The 17,934-nt window shown below is 42.0% G+C and overlaps 2 protein-coding genes across 3 annotated transcripts in view; both read left to right on the top strand.

Moving 5' to 3' along the window:
* The first annotated feature begins 75 nt into the window (after positions 1-75).
* On the top strand, positions 76-4,150 carry LOC125298744 (sulfotransferase 1A1-like). Of its 2 annotated transcripts, none has more exons than XM_048249545.1 (3): positions 76-107; positions 2,656-2,848; positions 3,114-4,150. In XM_048249545.1, exons 1-3 carry the CDS (start codon positions 87-89, stop codon positions 3,218-3,220), a joined length of 321 nt encoding a protein of 106 aa, XP_048105502.1. In that variant the 5' UTR covers positions 76-86; the 3' UTR covers positions 3,221-4,150. The 2 variants fall into 2 exon arrangements, 1 of the variants encoding a protein (XP_048105502.1); XR_007194267.1 differs by lacking the exon at positions 76-107 and adding an exon at positions 1,647-1,671.
* Positions 4,151-7,938: 3,788 nt separating this feature from the next.
* The window catches only part of aldh6a1 (aldehyde dehydrogenase 6 family, member A1), a 27,271-nt gene continuing 17,275 nt past the window's right edge, over positions 7,939-17,934 (top strand). The window contains exons 1-4 of the mRNA XM_048251335.1: positions 7,939-8,127; positions 8,466-8,507; positions 8,831-8,905; positions 10,015-10,176. Coding sequence (XP_048107292.1) covers positions 8,089-8,127; positions 8,466-8,507; positions 8,831-8,905; positions 10,015-10,176 — 318 coding nt within the window. The 5' untranslated portion in view covers positions 7,939-8,088. The remainder of the gene's footprint in view (positions 8,128-8,465; positions 8,508-8,830; positions 8,906-10,014; positions 10,177-17,934) is intronic.

The raw sequence follows: 17,934 nt of genomic DNA, 5'->3' as shown, positions 1-17,934 counted from the left end.
TGGGGCGCGAACTAACGTGAAAAACAGGATTTTTTTTATTATTATTTTTTATCTGTAGCCTGGGCCCAGGTAGCACCCGATGCGCAATGGAGGCGTGTTATTCACAGGTAAGTGCTCGTGTCAAGGCAGCTTAGTTAGTCCCGACCTACATGAGATTTAACGTTGTTGTGAGAGTGGTGAATTTCATCAAAACCTGGCCCTTAAAAGCGCGTATATTCTCCGCACATTGCGAAGAGATGGTAGCTGACCAAAAGGCTGTACTGTTTCACAGCGAGGCAAGGTGGCTTTCCCGAGGTAAAGTGCTGTCGCGCGTGTTTGAGCTTCGAGTCGCCTCTTGGAGGAAGAGCGCATGTTTGAATCTGCAAGCACGTTCACTAATGAACATTTCTTGACGAAGCTGGCCTATCTTAGCGATATATTTGATATATCTTAGCGATACATTTGAGTTAAATGTCCAGTTACAAGGCAAAGACAAGCACCTACCTCACCTAGCAAATAAGATTAGGCCTACTGCATTCACCAAAAAAACTTGAGTATGGGACAGGCGCCTCGATCGCGACAGTATTATGCCTTTGAGATTTCTGAGCGAAATCGCTGAAACGTCTGATTGGGAGGCACTCTTGTGATCCCATGTATTAAACAGTAGGCCTACATCACATCCCTGCAAAGTTTATTTAAAAATATTTCCCAACCAGCAGTGCGCAGTATGACTGGATTATGGATCCATTTAATGCAGCATGTTGGTATTTCATTGAATATATTGTACAATGCTGTAAAATGGCCTATGCTTCCTAATATGTTGCTGGAAAACAGAAATATGTGTGTTATGTATTTATTTATTATTATATCTGCAGCACCAGCTGATTTTAACTCTGTTGAAGAGGATATATTTAGAACTTGTCATTATTTCAATAAATTTGACAATTTTAAGCTTGACCTACCACTTTATTAGAGCGATGAGGGACAGGTGGGGCTCGAGAATGCCCCCTTGATCAAAGTGGGGAATGAAAGAAAAAGTTTGAGAACCACTGGCGTAGCCCATCATTTTCTACAGTCAATGGTGTAGCGTGGTCTACGTAGTTTGGTTTCTATTAGGCTATATCTGAGGGCATGGACAACGTTTTTTTTGTATTTATTATTATTATTATTATTATTATTATTATTATTATTATTATTATTATTATTATTATTGAAAATCTGACTCAACACCGTATATCAAAGCTGAGCTCTCCAGGGGCGTTGCAAGTGTAACGGTGTTGATAAAGTGCTCCATATAGTTATTGTTAAATCCTGCTAAATGGGTCAAGACTTTTATTTTGGAATTATTCTGTACAGTAGTTGCATTGTGGGTGTCCTGCAGCAGAAGAGAAGTTAACTGCTGCAGGTAAGCTGGGCAAATGAGGGTCCGCATTAAAAGTCATTAAAAGTGTTATAAATTGTATTATATATGTCCTATATCTATTGTTAAAATCATTATGTATGTTCATCCACATAACTCGCGTTTCAGCGATGTTTTGTATTGTCTTGTAACTTTTATTTGGTTTTGTATTTTCGGTTGACCTTGAAGCACGATCATATGGCTTTAGTGCAAATTTTAATATCACATTTATTTTGTTCAGGCGGACCAGATCTCACTGTCTTCCCTCATGTTATATTTCCTGACCCATGCAGGTAACCGATTGTATTTGTTGTTTTGATTTTATGTTTCGTGAATGTTTTATGTTTCACTCGTAGCATGGCTAGCATTCGCGAGCTAGAATGACTAGCCATTAACGTCTTTGTAGCGTTCTAAATGCAGTACCGCTGTATCACCACAAGAGTGGAGTGTTTACCTTTTTATGAGCGCTGTTTTGCGTGTTTACTAATGAAAATAGATGAAGTAGTGTTTGTATTTGTATGTGGTATATCGAATTCACTCTCTGATTGAATGTTTGCATATTCTACTGTTTATATTTATTTTATCATACTGGATGATCACCCCCATGTAAGAATATAATTAGATCTAATTAGAAATATAACAGATTTCAACAGATTAGATATATAAGTAGTTTACTCATACAGTTACATACATTTACACATTTACACACACTCATGTTTTTATGCCACACTATTCCCTTTTGGAATTTATTTTGTATTATTTTATTGACACACCTCACCTCATACTGGACCTGAAATGAAATAACCATATGCTTAGATACTTAGTGTAGTAGCCTAATAGAATTGTGTCTGAGAGCAGAAGAGAAGTTAACTGCTGCAGGCGGACCAGATCTCACTGTCTTCCCTCATGTTATATTTCCTGACCCATGCAGACCAATAAACCTGCTTCATCTACCATCATCGTTTCCGAGTGTATCACCAGTAAAACACAACGCCAGTTACACAAACGGGGGGAAAGCCCCACTTTTGCTGAAAGACGATATGGGAGTCAAAGACGTTGAAAGCGCGGGTGTGCGCACAGGCCCTTTAGACAATATCTTTAGACTACACTTGACACGCAACTGCATGCTTCACAATCACAAACCTCAATATAGGCCTACAAAAATATAGGCCTAACTCATTGGGCTATGTGCGTGCGTGCGAGTGAGTTTCAGAGTGTGTTTCACTGCGCCATAACAATTTTTTACACTTTTCTTTGTGTGCGTGTGCATGGCCAAGATGGAGCAGAAAGTAGAGAAAGCCAACGCCAGAGGTGGAGAGGAAGATGCCAGCCAGCGTCTGCCGCTGATAAAGGTGCGCACGCACGCGCGTGGTGTACCCATCGTGGAGCACTTCGCAAAAAACCTTACCTCTGTTTCGACATTCCGTCCGGACCCGTCCGATCTGCTCATCTGCACCTACCCCAAATCAGGTGACTGTGTTAACACTTAAATGTCCTCAAGCATCCCTTCCTTCTACAGTAAAACTTTAATATCTGTAAAAACTGTATTCTAGACGTGTTACTTAGTGATTGTAGAATTAAATATTTCTCTTTTGGATGTGAGAATTTGTGTGTGGGTGATGGTGTTACAGCAGCAATCATTTAACATGTAGGCTATCAATTATAAACAAAATAACATGTTTACCTATCGTTAGTCTGTTGTGCACTGTTTTAATTCTCAAAATGTTTGATGAAGACTACACCAAGCAGATGGAGGCGGTGGACATATCCTACAGTGTGACATCTAAGGGGCCATCTCCGTCATGCTCCTCCCTTCTCTCTCTCTCTTCGACTCTCCTTTAGTCCCCTTTTCCTTTCAGATGACCAGACCATGGGCACCAGCATGCCTGCCAAGCTAAGAGCCAAAGTCTGCGTTTTTTTAGATACTGCACAGACAGAAATGGATGTAGCCCCTTCAAAACATTTACCCTTACATTTATTCATTCATTTGGCAGACACTTTTATCCAAAGTGACTTAAAGCAAGAAAATAACATTCATCCTAAAGTTTAAAGCTGCTAAGTTTAAAAGTCTGGAAAAGTAAAGTATATATTGAAGTCTTTAAGTATGAAGTTTAATAACCTAATTGTAATTACTGTTGGTGATCTATGATCATTATTTGACCCCTGGTGGACTGAACACCAACATGGCTGCCCCCTATTATTCAGAGCTGGGAAAGTCAGCCTTTTGCTATAATGCTCCTACTACCTAAAATAATCTTCAACGCACTGTGAAAATAAACTCTGTTTCGTAAAAGGACCAATTTCTGGCTCTTTTATTCGAAAATTTGAAAAACAGAGATGTTTGTTAATACTTTATAATATCATTTGATTACATTTACATTTTTCAATAGCGAGAAGTGTTTAGATTTGGACATCATCTGGTTTGGCTCAAACACCTGTTGCATTTATTGCCTAAAATTCCTGATTTTGTTTACCATACTTGGAGTGTGGCACTGGGCTGATGTGTGCCCTATTTCTGCCCACTCACTCATATAATTTGGGGTGGGTGCTTGCCTTTCTTTACCTGCTGTCTTGGTTTGTATAGAAATGAATATTAAGTGACACATGCATGTAAAAGGGCAAAAATAGGCCACAGACGGTAATAGGTCATTTTCAGGTCATAAATCACTTTCTGATTTTTTCATAGAGATTCAAATCTGTGATTACAAACCCATGTGAATTTGAACCTGTTTTTCTTTTAATTAAATAAAATGAAATGTCATTTATTGCTTATTTTGTTTTGGTTTATTTACATCACTACAACTATTGTGTGCAATTTCTTTTCTTGTTGTGTTTTTATATTGTAGTCTTTGCTTCACTGAAAATGAGAACTTCCCTCAATTAACTTCCAAGAATAAATTATAGTTGAATAAAATGTATCAATGAAAAATGACCTGGGATTTGGACTTGAGTCCGACCCAAGTCATTTCCCAACCCCACCTCATCTCCGGCTCTCTTCCTGTCACACTCTTCACTGTCCTATCAGTCTTGGCTTCACACATACACTGATGGAGTGAGTAACCATGGCACCAAAGGCTCAAACTGACAGCTCAGCACACCTTCTTCAGACAGCTGCTGCCTCAGAAAACCTAGTCCAGACATCCAGGCTCCACTGAGATCAGAGAAAACCTAGTCCAGAGACTGCCCAGGCTCAACTGAGATCAGAGAAAACCTAGTCCAGAGATCAGAGAAAACCTAGTCCAGATACTGCTCAAGCTCCACAGATCAGAGAAAACCTAGTCCAGAGACTGCCCAAGCTCCACTGCGATCAGTCATAGCTGTGACCAACTGATCTCAAAAGAACCTGAGCAACTGAATGTCTTCACTCAATGTAACAATGATACCAATGTATTTCGAATGAAAGCATTGAAACACAAAATTCACAATGGTATTAAACTACTTCAACATGTTTCTATAAAGTCTGCATTAAAGCTGCTCTAAGCGATGCTGGGTAACGTCACTTCTGTTGGCATTCAAACAAAACAGAGAGCTAGCTCGCTACCCCACCCCTCCCGTGCAATTGAAACTCTCCCAAACGCGCATCTCATCTGTGATTTGCTGGAACAGTTATATTTTTATGGGCTAGGTTTGCCCAGGTTGTTTTTGTTGCCATTTTTGGAGCATGGGCTGTCCACAGAGATCACGTTTTTTTACAGTGTATTCAGGACAAAGGCAGTTCGCAGATGTTGAGGTGATGTTTGTTGTAAGTGACAAAAAATGTTTTAGCCTAAAAACGTGTGGCATCGCTTAGAGCACCTTTAATGTACACACCCTCATCATTTACACTAACACAGAAGCTTCACCCAGGACATCATTTTGTGAATTTTTAATAGACGTTTCCCATATTAAACATTGTGAGTGGTCCGATGAACCCCTCTGCCCACCTCTGATTCCAGAACTAAGAATTCCATTCATTTCCTCCATTGAGAACTGGATTATAAACCATAAAATCGTAACTGTCCACGGTTTAGTCAAAACCAGCTATGGCATGATTAAGCTATTATTTATGCTATAGACGGCAAAAGTTAATGGGGAATAAACTTTGTTTTGAGAAATGTGTTTTATTCGGGATTTCACGCAAAAGTATTACACTACCCAAAATCCTAATGTGTAAAAGCAGAGAGAGATTGGTAGAGATCACCATTGCCATGGAAATGTTAAAGGTTTTATTAAGTGATAGGCAGTGGTCAACTGATAATTAGTGGGCAGAGCTACCACTGCTCCGTCATGTTAAGGCCTCGAGGAACCGTGATTGTACTGCTGATCCTGGAGGTGAAAAAGGGGCTCCAAGTGTTAACAAAGGGAGGGAGATATATGGAGCTCCACCGTGCTACAGATGCATATTCCGCTGTCCCACCAGGGTCCTGCAGCAGCAGCAACAGCGGTAAAGCTCTGGGGGCTCTTGCACAAGGCACTGGCAAGAGCACTAATTGCAGCAGTAGTATGACTCATCCTTTTTATTTGTCACTAAACTACTATTCTCCCTCAGTACCATCGTCAGGCCACTGTAAACGCCTCCTGGCCCTTCATCATCAAACCACTCAGAGGCCAAAGACAGAATGGTCAGAAATAATTATCTATCTATCTATCTATCTATGTAATTATCACTAAGGGTCTGATGAAAATAGGTCATTTTTAGGTAATCTGTTGTCTACACTTTGCCATCTCACCTCCCTGCAGCTGAAAGCCCATGAGGCTGTTGTATTGATGCATCTCATTGCAGTATGCAGTGATTCCTGCGGGTGTTCTCTCTCTATGAGATCATCTGCATGGGCTATTTGCTTTGAAAATGACTAAAAATTATGAGAAGAAATTCATACTGGAAACAAGCTTTCTCTAGGCCTATCTTTTTGGACACCACTTTTTGGACATCATCACAGTAATGTGTATGACCACCAGCAATTATTTTTGTAAAATAATTACAACAGTGTTGTAAAATAAGCAACAGCTTCAGTTTCTTCTCATAAAATTAATTTTGTCGCTATTGTGCATTGGACTTAAAAAATGTGTGATGATGTCCTTATCTATTCTATGCATGTTATGCTCGTATGCAGCATGCTTCCTCATTGTCCCTGCTGCTTTCTGCTTTGTGCATGCTGGTGGGTTTGGCATGGTGTGAACCTCGCACCTTAAATGCCATGGATCAGGGCCAGATCAGGGCCAACCCCCGAATTAGGCTATAATTGTTTTCTGTCTCCCCTTAAATTATAGCCTAAATTAAGGTTAAACAATTCTGCCCTACAAAGCCAAAGAGCAGTATCTGCAAAAAAGCCAAACTGAGAAAAACAGCTTTTTGTGTTTTTCTTACACCAAGTATAAGCATCAAATTATATTCAACAACAAGGAGTGTAATTAGATAGATCAAAGTGAGGTGAATATTAAACATTTTGTTTTTTGACATTTAGGCAAATTTTGGTAGTTTTATAGGCTATACTGCGCTTTGCCTTTGCATTACTGCTTATACTTACATGGCCATACAATAACATTTTGCAGTAAGTGTAGCAAGTGATCATAATCACTCAGTTTTTATATTAATTGAGGAGGTACTTTCTACATTTTTAGTGAAGATATGCTGCTTGATGCCTTAACAATGGCACAACTCTGTCATTTATAAACTTTAATGTAAAAATGGAACAAAATCAATCGGTATTCTTGTAGACTTTCATGTCAATATTGCATTGCTGCACACCAAAACCTAACCTTTGACACCTGTGCACACTGCTGCTTATATTTGTCAAAGTATATGTTAATTACTGTAAAATCTGACTGACTATTTTGAATATGATACTTTCACTGGCATTTAATATTGTGAGACTGTATCATGATAGACACCTAATGTGTGTGTGAGTGCGAATGGTATGTGCCTTTTTAGAAGAAACTCCAGGGCCTTTTTTTTGTGTGTCCCTGTGCGCGCACACACACACACACACACACAGCCTATTAGAGTAAGGGCAAGTGAAACGAAGGCAGAATGCAGTAAGGCCTAAGGGCAGATACTGAACTCTGTCTTGGTTTCACTTTACTTTTCTATACAAACTGCAAACTAAAAATGTAAATTTAGCTAAGAAATGTATTAGGTAGCCATATTACATTTTAACAGATTGAAGAGCAGATCATGTAGGCCTACTTCTTATTTGTGCATTTTTTTTAATATTTTTTTTTTAAAGTGCAGATACTGCTCTAAGCCTTTGTAGGGCAGAATTAATGAAACACTGTGTAAATTACCAATGCATACATTATGTGACTGATTAAGATTATTCCAACAGTTTTATAACACGTTAACTTGTTTGAATTTGAAGCCTCTTTAATGGCTCTGAAAACAAGGGGCGTGGCCTTGGTGTGAAGACCACAACGGATTGGAGCGTGGTGCTTTCGAGAAGCCTATCGTAAGCTCAATTTGTAGGGAGGTGTACAATATACCCTATTCATTGGTTGGTATTTAGTCCCGCCTTCCCTGTTCCTGCAAAAGTCCACTGATTGATAAACCATAGCACCTACGCAAGTGTTCTATGAACAGTCACGGTCTTTTGTTGTAGATCAGATAGATGTATTTCATTCCATAAGACCTGGCGCTAGCAAGGGTAACTTCGTGTGCAGCAGGTTCTTTGTGGGTTGTTGTACGGGCAAGGCCAGGACGATACACACCGTGCAGATATCAAGCCTAAACAAGCATGGCTGGGGCAATCGCAAGAACACTATGGAGGAAAAAGGTAACGTCAATGCAGTTCTCGTGAAGTGCAGATATACAAATCATCAAGTTACATGTGCAGCTTGCAGACTGCTTCAGCTAGCCATGAGTAATACGCCTTGGCTAATGTTAGGGAACTTATCCCACTCCTACAACTCTTGCATAACATGCCACTTTTCTGGACAAGTTTCAAATAGTGGCAAAAGACTGGCTGGGATGTGCTGTTATGGAGAAATCAGCGTTTTTGTCGCAAAGTAGCATCCTTCCTGTTGTTACTCTCCCTCTCTCAAGTACTTAGCTAACCATATCTTTGTAAGATGCATTCACTACCATTGATGACTTTGCTTCTCCGTTTTGCAGATTCCCGTCCATGTGTGTCGCATGTCCTATTCGTCATCAGTGGTAAGACCCTCAGGATTAAAGAAGCTAATATGTCACTGTACGACAACGAGGCTATTATGCCCCTTACAAGAGACCTCGTAAGGGTATAAACTCCGTGACCTATCACAAATACTCGCTCACACACTTAAGTTAAGGCCCAAAGCTACCAGTCTACTGAAGTATCAGATTTGACTCCAGTTGTACCATTCTATGCATGCAAACACTACCACACAAAAAACTTTGAGAAGGTCACGGAAGGGAGGTGAATAACATTGGGTTAAATGAGACTGATGTCAAACTGAGGTGAAGTCTTCTGAAGGCTTTCTGTGTTTTTCCCCACGCAGCCTACTACAAAGCTTTTTATCGACGGGAAGTTTGTTGAGTCCCAGACTTCAGAATGGATAGACATTCACAACCCTGTAAGTGTCGTCCACCACCACACACTGAAAATACATTATTTGCCGTGTGCAAGCTGGGAGAGTATGAATGAAACCAATCTGATGCCAGCATTCTCTGAATATTGATCTTTGACAGAGTTTGTCCTAGCTCTGTTATGTGGTCTGTTCACTTAAGGTGCTTTTCCAGACCCAAACTTGATGAATAATACTTAGTGTTGTTCTCATTTGGCAGCACTGACCGCTGTGATCTGGATTAGATGCATGTGGTCATATCTGTTAACAAACCACCTCATCTGTGAAATTGCCCTTGCCAGGCGTCCGATGGCACCAGTATGGAGAATTTTTTTATAGGCCCTTTCAATCTGTTCCTAGAGGGAGTTCCCAACCTTTTTTGGCAGGTGACCCTATTTTGATGTCACAAAATGTTGGCGACCCCAATCATTTATGTGTAGCGCGAGAGAGCGCAACTCATCTCTGCTGCAACATCCAGACGAGAGCTATACTATGATTTACAATGTCCTTGCACTTCTGGTTGTTTAGCTACTTTGTTTTGAACATTGATCAAGCATAATTCTATCAATCAAACATCTCATGTGGGCTGTCAGAGTTTATTTTTACTTGGCTAGATTGTAATGAAGGATCTGTTACTTAACTTGGATATCATGTTTTTTTCTTTATTTTTTTATTTAGTTTATGTATAATTTTATGTAATGAATCAATTGTAAGATATCTCAGCTGACCCCATTTGGATTTCAGGCGACCCCACATGGGTCCTGAGCCCAAGGTTGGGAACAATGTCCTTGAGGGTTTACAGTTTCAGCGTTCAAAGTCATTGCAGATAAGTTGTAATGAAAATGGAAAAACAATATTAAATTTTTTTTTATCCCCCAGTTACCATTAGCTCAATGTTGTTTTCCTGTGTCACCGGAAATGCCTTAGGAACGCACTTTTGTTTATGTAGTTGAAAGGGTGCTTCTCTGAAAGGAACCCAGAAAATACCTGTCACTGATCAACTGAAATGCAGGGCCTGATCAAGCAGGGAGTAAATTTCGGACTCTGCTTCTGTAAGCATTTCCCTAACTTACACAGGAATGTGTTATGAGTGACTACTTGCGTAACTTCCTGTCCAGGCGACCAACGAGGTGATTGGCCGTGTCCCCAAGGCCACTCAGGAGGAGATGTTGGCAGCTGTGAACTCCTGCTCCAAGGCCTACTCCGCTTGGTCCGACATGTCCATCCTCAGCCGACAGCAGATCTTCCTCCGCTACCAGCAACTCATCAAGGATAACATCGTAAGGATATGTTTGATTATTCATTAAAGGGTAACTGATGCTGAATGATGTTGCGTTTGTTTGTGTTAATGTTTACATTTCTTAGCAGATACTTTTGTCCAAAGCCACTTGCATTATATTTGAACCAAAGGCCAAACAAATCACACCAAAGTGGTTAAGTGGTAGCTCCTCCCACCCTTCAGTGCTCCCTGTAAAACTCCTGTGTTTTGTTATTGTTTTGGGGAACAGGGGCCCCCACTGTGTCTGCTTCCTGTTCATGGAGCCAGGGCTGTGCAAAGAGACTTGTGAGGAGATATTGACTGAATATTAAAAAAAGTATTTTGTGTTAGGAATCGCTTAGCATTAGTGTTAATTTTGTCACCTATTTTTAATTTAGTCTTAGTCTTGTGACGAAATGTCCTTTTTAGTCTTTGTCATATTTAGTCATTCAAATATCATTTTTGTTAGTCAAGTTTTAGTTGACTAAAAGTCTCGTCATTTTAGTCTAGTTTTAGTCAAAAGAAAACTAAAAGTATCTTAGTCTTAGTCAGTTTTAGTCAACACATTTTAGTCTTTTTTTTATAACAAATTATTTCTGATTACCATTTGAGTCAAATAGTGTTTCACACATCTCAATTTTCCAACAATATTGTGTGTCCACAGGGCTACTCGTCTGTTATAATTACTCATTCTGATTTTTTGTCAGTCAGTATGTTTACATGCATAGGTAAGTCGAGCTACAGTTATAGCTCGGCTGGGATTTGACCATAGACCGTAAAAGATTTGACTGGACCACTGTCATATTTGTAGACCAGTGTTTCTCAAAGTGTGGTCCGGGGATCACTGGTGGTCCGCAAGGTATCCCAAGTAGTCCGCGAGCAGACATGGTAAAATATCATATAGAGGAGTTGTTTGCAATATTGAATTAACTTGTACGTAAAAACAGTTCTGCAACTAAGATATGCCAGTTTAAATCATATAGTATGAATCCACACAATAAGCAAAGTACAAAGACAATAAGCAAGGTGGTTCAGTAGGCCTATTGTGTAGACTAATTATAGGCTACTGTTGAAGTAGGTCTAATTTTTTTTTTTTTTTTAGATAGGGTTAGTTAAGTGGTCCTGAAACTGAAAAGGTTTGAGAAACACTGTCATAGGCCAAAGTATTAATGTTTTACTCCGGCCGCTTAGATGGCTATATGCTTCAAACACAACACATTCCCCAAACAGACTCTCCATCTTAGCCATATCTAACTTGCTAGCGAACTTTCCATATTAGCTTACTTGCTAGCAAACTTTGCATCATCAGTCTAACTAGTTAAATAGTTAACATTACACAATGAACATTTTCGTATGGACATTCTGGGGATGTTAATTTGTATGAGAGAAGCTTCAACTTCTGGGTATGTAGCTGAGGGAGGAGGCTGAGGGAGGAGGCTACTTGAAACTGTGAGTTTCGGTCGGTGTGAGCGAGCGGACTTTCAGTTGACAGTAATTAACACCCTTTTGAACAATCTAAGCTGTGCGAACGTCAGAGGGCGGTCTACGCTGATGCAGCATTAGTGAGACAGGAGGACAGCTGCATGCAATTCCTAGCAGAATAAAAATAGTGGCTGCTGCTGAAGCGGCAGCATAAGCGGCAGCCCTCGTTTCAGCCAGCCGCGTTTAAGACGGACACGGTCAAGACAAGCAAGTTGACCTGTGCAAGTTCCCCGAGCACAGGCACCGACAAAGGCAAAATGTGCCGTTCCACCCTATCTGTTATCACCGGCCATTGCAGAAAACGGCCTCATGCCAAAAGGGGCAGAAATGTCAAAAGGGGCAGAAATCCCCTTCACCTCCAGGAACTTAAACGGTCCTCACCGACAGAAACCTCCTTCTCCATGGGCTTGTGGAACTGTCAATCCGCAGTCAACAAAACCGACTTCATAGCTGGCTATGCCAACCACCTTTCATTGGAACTCCTTGCTCTCACTGAGACTTGATCAAACCAGAGAACACTGCCACCCGGCTGCACTCTCCACTAACCTTACACTATCCCACACCCCTCGCCTATCTGGACGAGGAGGCGGGACGGGCCTGCTGATCTCCAACAAATGGAAATTCACCCCGCTACTGCCTTCAAACAAATATGTCTCATTCGAATTCCATGCCATCACAGTGATAAGCCCCAGCAAAACTCTACGTGCTGGTCATCTACCGCCCTCCAGGCCAACTAGGCTAATTTTATTGACGAACTTGACACTCTGCTATCCTCCATCCCTGAGCATGACTGTCCGCTTGTTCTCGGGATATGAACATCCACTTAGATGCCCCAGGCTCAACGGACTTCTTGGCCCTGGTCCACTCCTTTGACCTCGAACTGGTTCAAAGCCCACCGACTCACAAAGCTGGCAAAGAGCTTGACTTGATCTTCACTGAACTGCAACACAGACACCCTCATGGTGACGCTTCTCTCCATCTTTCTGACCACTTCTTCATCCAGTTCAACGTCAGCCTGTCAGAACAGCCTCCGCTCCTCAGCCGATGGTCACGCCCGCCGCAACATCCGAACCTGTCTCCAACGCACTTCTCCTCTGTGGTTGCCTCCGGTCTACCTCCACTCAACACCTTCTCTCTGAGGTTAATGAAGCCACTGACTCGCTCTGCTCCACACTGACCTCGTCTAGATCGAGCTGTGCCCTCTTACCACAAGGCCAGCTCGATCCAAACATTCTCATCCATGGCTAAATGATACCCTCCGATCGCTTGGCGCACCAAACTCAGAGCCGCTGAGAGGAAATGGCACAAATCCAAACTAGCTGGCGACCTCAAAACTACCAGTCACTCCTGACCTCCTTCTCAGCCAGCATCACTGCTGCTAAGACTGCTTTCTACCATGACAAAATCAACAGCGCTACAGACACTTCGAAAACTTTTCTCAACCTTCAAATCGCTACTCAACCCTCAGCTGCCTCCTCCTCCATCCAGCCTTACTGCAGATACCCTCGCCTCATTTTTTTTACAAACAAAGTGGCGGCAATCAGCAGTCAATTCTCTACATGCCCACTCAACGCATCTGACTCAGATACCGCCTCCTACAACCTCTAGGGACTGCTGGAACATCTTTTTTCAGCATTCACGCCTCTCTCCGAGAGTGAAGTGTCCAGACTCCTGACATGCAGCCGTCCCTACCACATGCTCGCTGGACCCTATACCTACGTGAGCCTACTTCAGTCCATCAGCCCGACCATCGCTCCAGCTATCACACATGTGATCAATGCCTCGCTAACCTCCGGCACATTTCCAACAGCGCTCAAAGTGGCCCGGTAACACCGTTTTAAGAAAGCTTCTCTCAACCCTGCTCAAGTCGAGAACTACCGCCCTGTCTCACTACTGCCTTTCCTATCCAAAGGCATTGAACGAGCAGTCTCCAAACAGGTCTCTGACTTCCTTTCACAGAACAACCTTCTGGATCCAAATCAGTCTGGGTTCAAAAGCGGCCACTCTACCGCTTGGCTCTGCTGTCTGTAACAGAAGCCTTAAAGAAGCCAGGGCGACCGCCGGGGTCATCAGTACTCATTCTGCTTGACTTATCGGTTGCCTTTGACACGGTTAATCACAGTATCCTTCTCTCTATACTTTTCGCTGACATGGGAATCTCCGGGTTCTGCTCTCTCTCCTGGTTTGAATCCTACCTCACAGGACGTAAACGTGACATGGCTTGGTCAGCTATCCGCACCTCACCATCTCACCACAGGGGGTCCCCAGGGCTCAGTGCTGGGCCCCTCCTCTTTGTTATCTACACCACCTCCTTGGGACAGATTATCCGCTCAAGCACGGCTTCTCATACCACTGCTATGCAGACGACACACAGCTCTATCTGTCCTTTCCACCTGACGACCCCTGGTTTCAGCACGGATCTCAGATTGCCTTTCAGACATAGCTACATGGATGAAGGCACACCACCCTCCAGCTGAACCTCTCAAAGACTGAACTGCTGGTCATCCCAGCTAAACCTACCATACACCACATTATCAACATCAAATTTGACTCCCTGTCTGTTTCACCGACCAGGACTGCAAGAAATCTAGGAGTTGTTCTCGACAACCAACTAAACTTCTCAGATCATGTTGCCTCAGTCGCCCGTCATGCCGCTTAGACTCTACAACATAATGGAAAATCAGGACTTACTTGACTCAAGATGCTACCCAACTTCTGGTTCAGGCAATAGTCATCTCACGAATTTCGACTACTGCAATGCCCTCCTGACAGGTCTCCCAGCCTGCGCAGTGAAACCACTTCAGATGATCCAGAACGCGGGCGCCTGGTCTACAACCAACCCAAAAGGGCACATGTTACCCCGCTGCTCATCCAGCTACACTGGCTACCTATGGCGGCCCGCATCAAATTCAAGTCTCTAACGCTTGCCTACAAAGTAGTCTCCGGTTCTGCTCCCACCTACTTGAATGCCCTCATACAGACTTACACTACCTCCAGACCGGGCTGCGCCCTCTGACCTTAACGACGCCTAGCTCTACCACCGTCGCACGCTCAAGCCAATCCAAACTTTTCTCATCTGTTGTTCCTCGTTGGTGGAACACACTGCCAGTTCCTACAAGGGCAGGGACATCCTTTTCCACCTTCAAAAAACTCCTGAAGACCCAGCTCTTTAGAGAACATCTACTCTCATAGCAACACTTACAACAAGTCTTACTGATCCTAGCACTCACCAGCCGTTTTAAACTGACAAGTAACTGCTAAAACAGCACTCACCAACGACTTATTCTTACTGTACTCTAATGTTTTTGAAACTGTCCTAAAATTGTGAGAATTGTTCTAAAACTTACTGTTTACCATGTTGTTAGTCGCTTTGGTTAAAAAGCGTCAGCCAAATGTAATGTAATGTAATGTAATGTAGCATTGTGGCATAAAGCTTAGGTAGTTAGCTTGCTAACTCTGGCAGAAAATCTCCAGTGTTCTTGTTCCATGTAGTTTAGGTGTTTGCAGCAACAGCACATAGACTAGCCTACAGGAAAGCTGCATATGAACTCATTTGGAATATTTTGAAAACGTAACAGCTAGATATTCTGTTTTTCTCATTTTGTAGACGAAAATGAAGAGATTTTATCTTAGTTTTTATTTCATGCAAAACATTTTAGTCCCGTCTTTTTCGTCAACAATAATGCATCTTAAGATAGTCTTAGTCAGTGTTTCAGGACATTACTGCCGTCTCGTCATCGTTTCATCTTAGTCATGAAAAAAAAGGTTGTTGACGAACATATTTCCTCTCGTCTCGTCTGACGAAATTAACACTACTTAGCATCGCTTACCGTACCTTTAATTATTTCTGTATTTATTTTCTTTACATTTTATCATAACTTTTCTCCTCCTCCTTACTATTATTATTACTCCCTCCTCCTCTTCCGGATCCAGCGTGTTTTCTCTGATTTATGTATGCATAGTGTCTAAATGCAGCTTTTGGTGCCAGCTGTACACCAAATATAAAATACAATGGCAAAGTATGTGTGTTGCCATTCAGTTATTTTTAAAAAATGACCCTCTTGAATGTCTACCAGCATTTGAGATACAACACAAGCAAACGGCTGACTAAGGGGAAGACCTGGAACGGAAAGCGCTGTTGAGCTGAGCTTCAGTCTAGAGTCTGAAAGCAGACACTCCGCTGTTGGTGTTTAGAGAAGGCAGCCGCAGTGTATAGTGGTGACGGTCAGGTGGCACACATGGGTCTCCTCACATGAGCTTTCGACTATCGAGTCGATTAGATTCCATTGTTTTCAACACAACACCGCACACCAGCGTCAAACTCTGCCACCACCACCATGTCGATTGCAATTCAGTTTTATTTATTGTTGCCGCTGCTCAAGAAAATTAATTGTTTATCGAATGCGGTCATCTCTCACCAGAACTAGTCTTGTGTAGGCTGTGCACAAACTCTGTATGATGCCTTGGCTTTGTCATGATGTAGGCCTACATTTATTCAAATGGCCCAAACTCCTAGACTGTAGAACCTAAAGGCTTGTAAGTCTGTCGTACAGAAGGTTTCATGAAAACCTGCATGTTATGGAGAGTACCGTTGCCATTATAGCTGTAAAAAGCCTCCCGAAGCAAACCTCTCCCTACACAGTAAAGGGTCAGGTTTGGTACAAGTGGCAATCACCATCCTGTGTATGGCTGAAACGATTCTTCGAGTTACTCGATTACAAAAATTGCTTCAGGCAAAAACTCTGCCTCGAAGTCTCAATAAATTCCTATGACGCGCACTATATGCGCAGGGATCTGATTGTTCCACACGGACCGTTGTTCAGGAAGCACACCACTAGCGCATGATACCTTCTGAATTTAGTTGGCGCGATGGCGGCCAGTCAAGATATCCATAAATGGCAGAGAATGTCTAAAGTTTTGGGATCATTACATACTCAAAAAGGAAGAGAACAAGCATCTGAACCGAAAACATCCACTCCATGCTGTTTCACCAAGCGTCGCTGAAACAATCGATAAAGGATCAATAAAGTATCTATCTATCTATCGCAAGAGTAGGCCTATGCCTAAAAAAGAACCCCTTCACATACACACATCCTGTCTCACGCACCACACACACACACAGAGTTTGCTAAGTTACCATAGCAAATAGGCTCACCCCAGAAATGATTTTTTAGTAGCCTAATATTACAATTATTTGTTAGTAGCCTAATGGTAAATGCTGCAGGTGTAGAAATCTACATAAAACAGATATTTACTTTGATGTTAGGGCAAGATTACAGCATGAAACTTGTTGTGCATATTAATACATTAAATTGCTTTCCCTCTCAGCACTTCACAACATGGTATGCTCATGGACAGCTTTGTTCGCCCAGCTCAGTCATGCACAAGAGGCTGCAATTTTACAGAGAGAATTTTTAACACTATTTAATTGTTGGGACTGGCACTTATAAACACTACTGTGCCAATTGCTTGATCATTTTACTGCCACATAATTTTCGTTATGCATTATTTGTATTGGTTGTTTAAAAATGCAAAAATAAATAAATATCTGATTAATCGATTAATCAATCGATAAAGTGCTAGATTAATCGATTACAAAAAGAATCGATAGCTGCAGCCCTAATCCTGTGTCACACCCTGTGTCACCTTTGAGCTGCCAGGGTCAAACCCCACCATCCGCTTAAAAACTGTGTCCGTCAAGATGAGGAGATAATGAGATTGAATTGGTTGTTAATATCGGTGGAGAAATGGAATTGCTTTGCGATCAGTAAATTCGATGGCCGAATCGGTGCATATCTAGTACTAGCTCAGCCCAGTGCACACCTGTGTGGGCATCCGTTGGTCTTTGCATAACTAGTGAAGGGTATAGGGAGGTTCGAAGGCAACTGAGTAACTGGGGGAAAACGCTGTTATGCAACAGAACTGCTGAATGGAGTGGAATCTCAACTCTGGGCCGAGGACCAAAGTACGAAAACCCAACCCTTCCACTGTGGTACAAGTTACAGTTGTCTGCTGTCCAGCTAGGAGGACTACTTATGGGTAACTGATTAGTGAGAGACATGCCTCTTATGAGGAGGATTTTCCTCACTAACTTTACCAAGTTTTTACTTTTTAATCAGGCACTTCACTAGGTCACCACAAAGTACCCTTCCTTTATAATACAGCATTTTACACAACTGGAACTCTGTTTGTTAGTAGTTTGGGAGAGATGAACAGCAAAGTGTTTTGGGATAAAAATCCATTATTGTCATTACTATCTATAGAGTCAGATATCTAATAGTGGTTAGCGCTTCGGACT

The sequence above is a fragment of the Alosa alosa genome, chromosome 8 (genome assembly GCF_017589495.1).
Source record: "Alosa alosa isolate M-15738 ecotype Scorff River chromosome 8, AALO_Geno_1.1, whole genome shotgun sequence".
Lineage (NCBI taxonomy): Eukaryota > Metazoa > Chordata > Actinopteri > Clupeiformes > Clupeidae > Alosa > Alosa alosa.
The sequence above is the reverse complement of the archived record's forward strand: the minus strand, read 5'-3'. Positions and strand labels throughout refer to the sequence as shown.

Bases quoted from the DNA above. Each gene is read 5' to 3' on its own strand.
- LOC125298744 (XM_048249545.1), top strand. From the start codon at position 87: ATGGAGGCGTGTTATTCACAG. The intron at 108-2,655 runs GTAAGTGCTCGT...TGCATGGCCAAG, and splicing joins TGGAGGCGTGTTATTCACAG to ATGGAGCAGAAAGTAGAGAA. The intron at 2,849-3,113 runs GTGACTGTGTTA...TGTTTGATGAAG, and splicing joins CTGCACCTACCCCAAATCAG to ACTACACCAAGCAGATGGAG.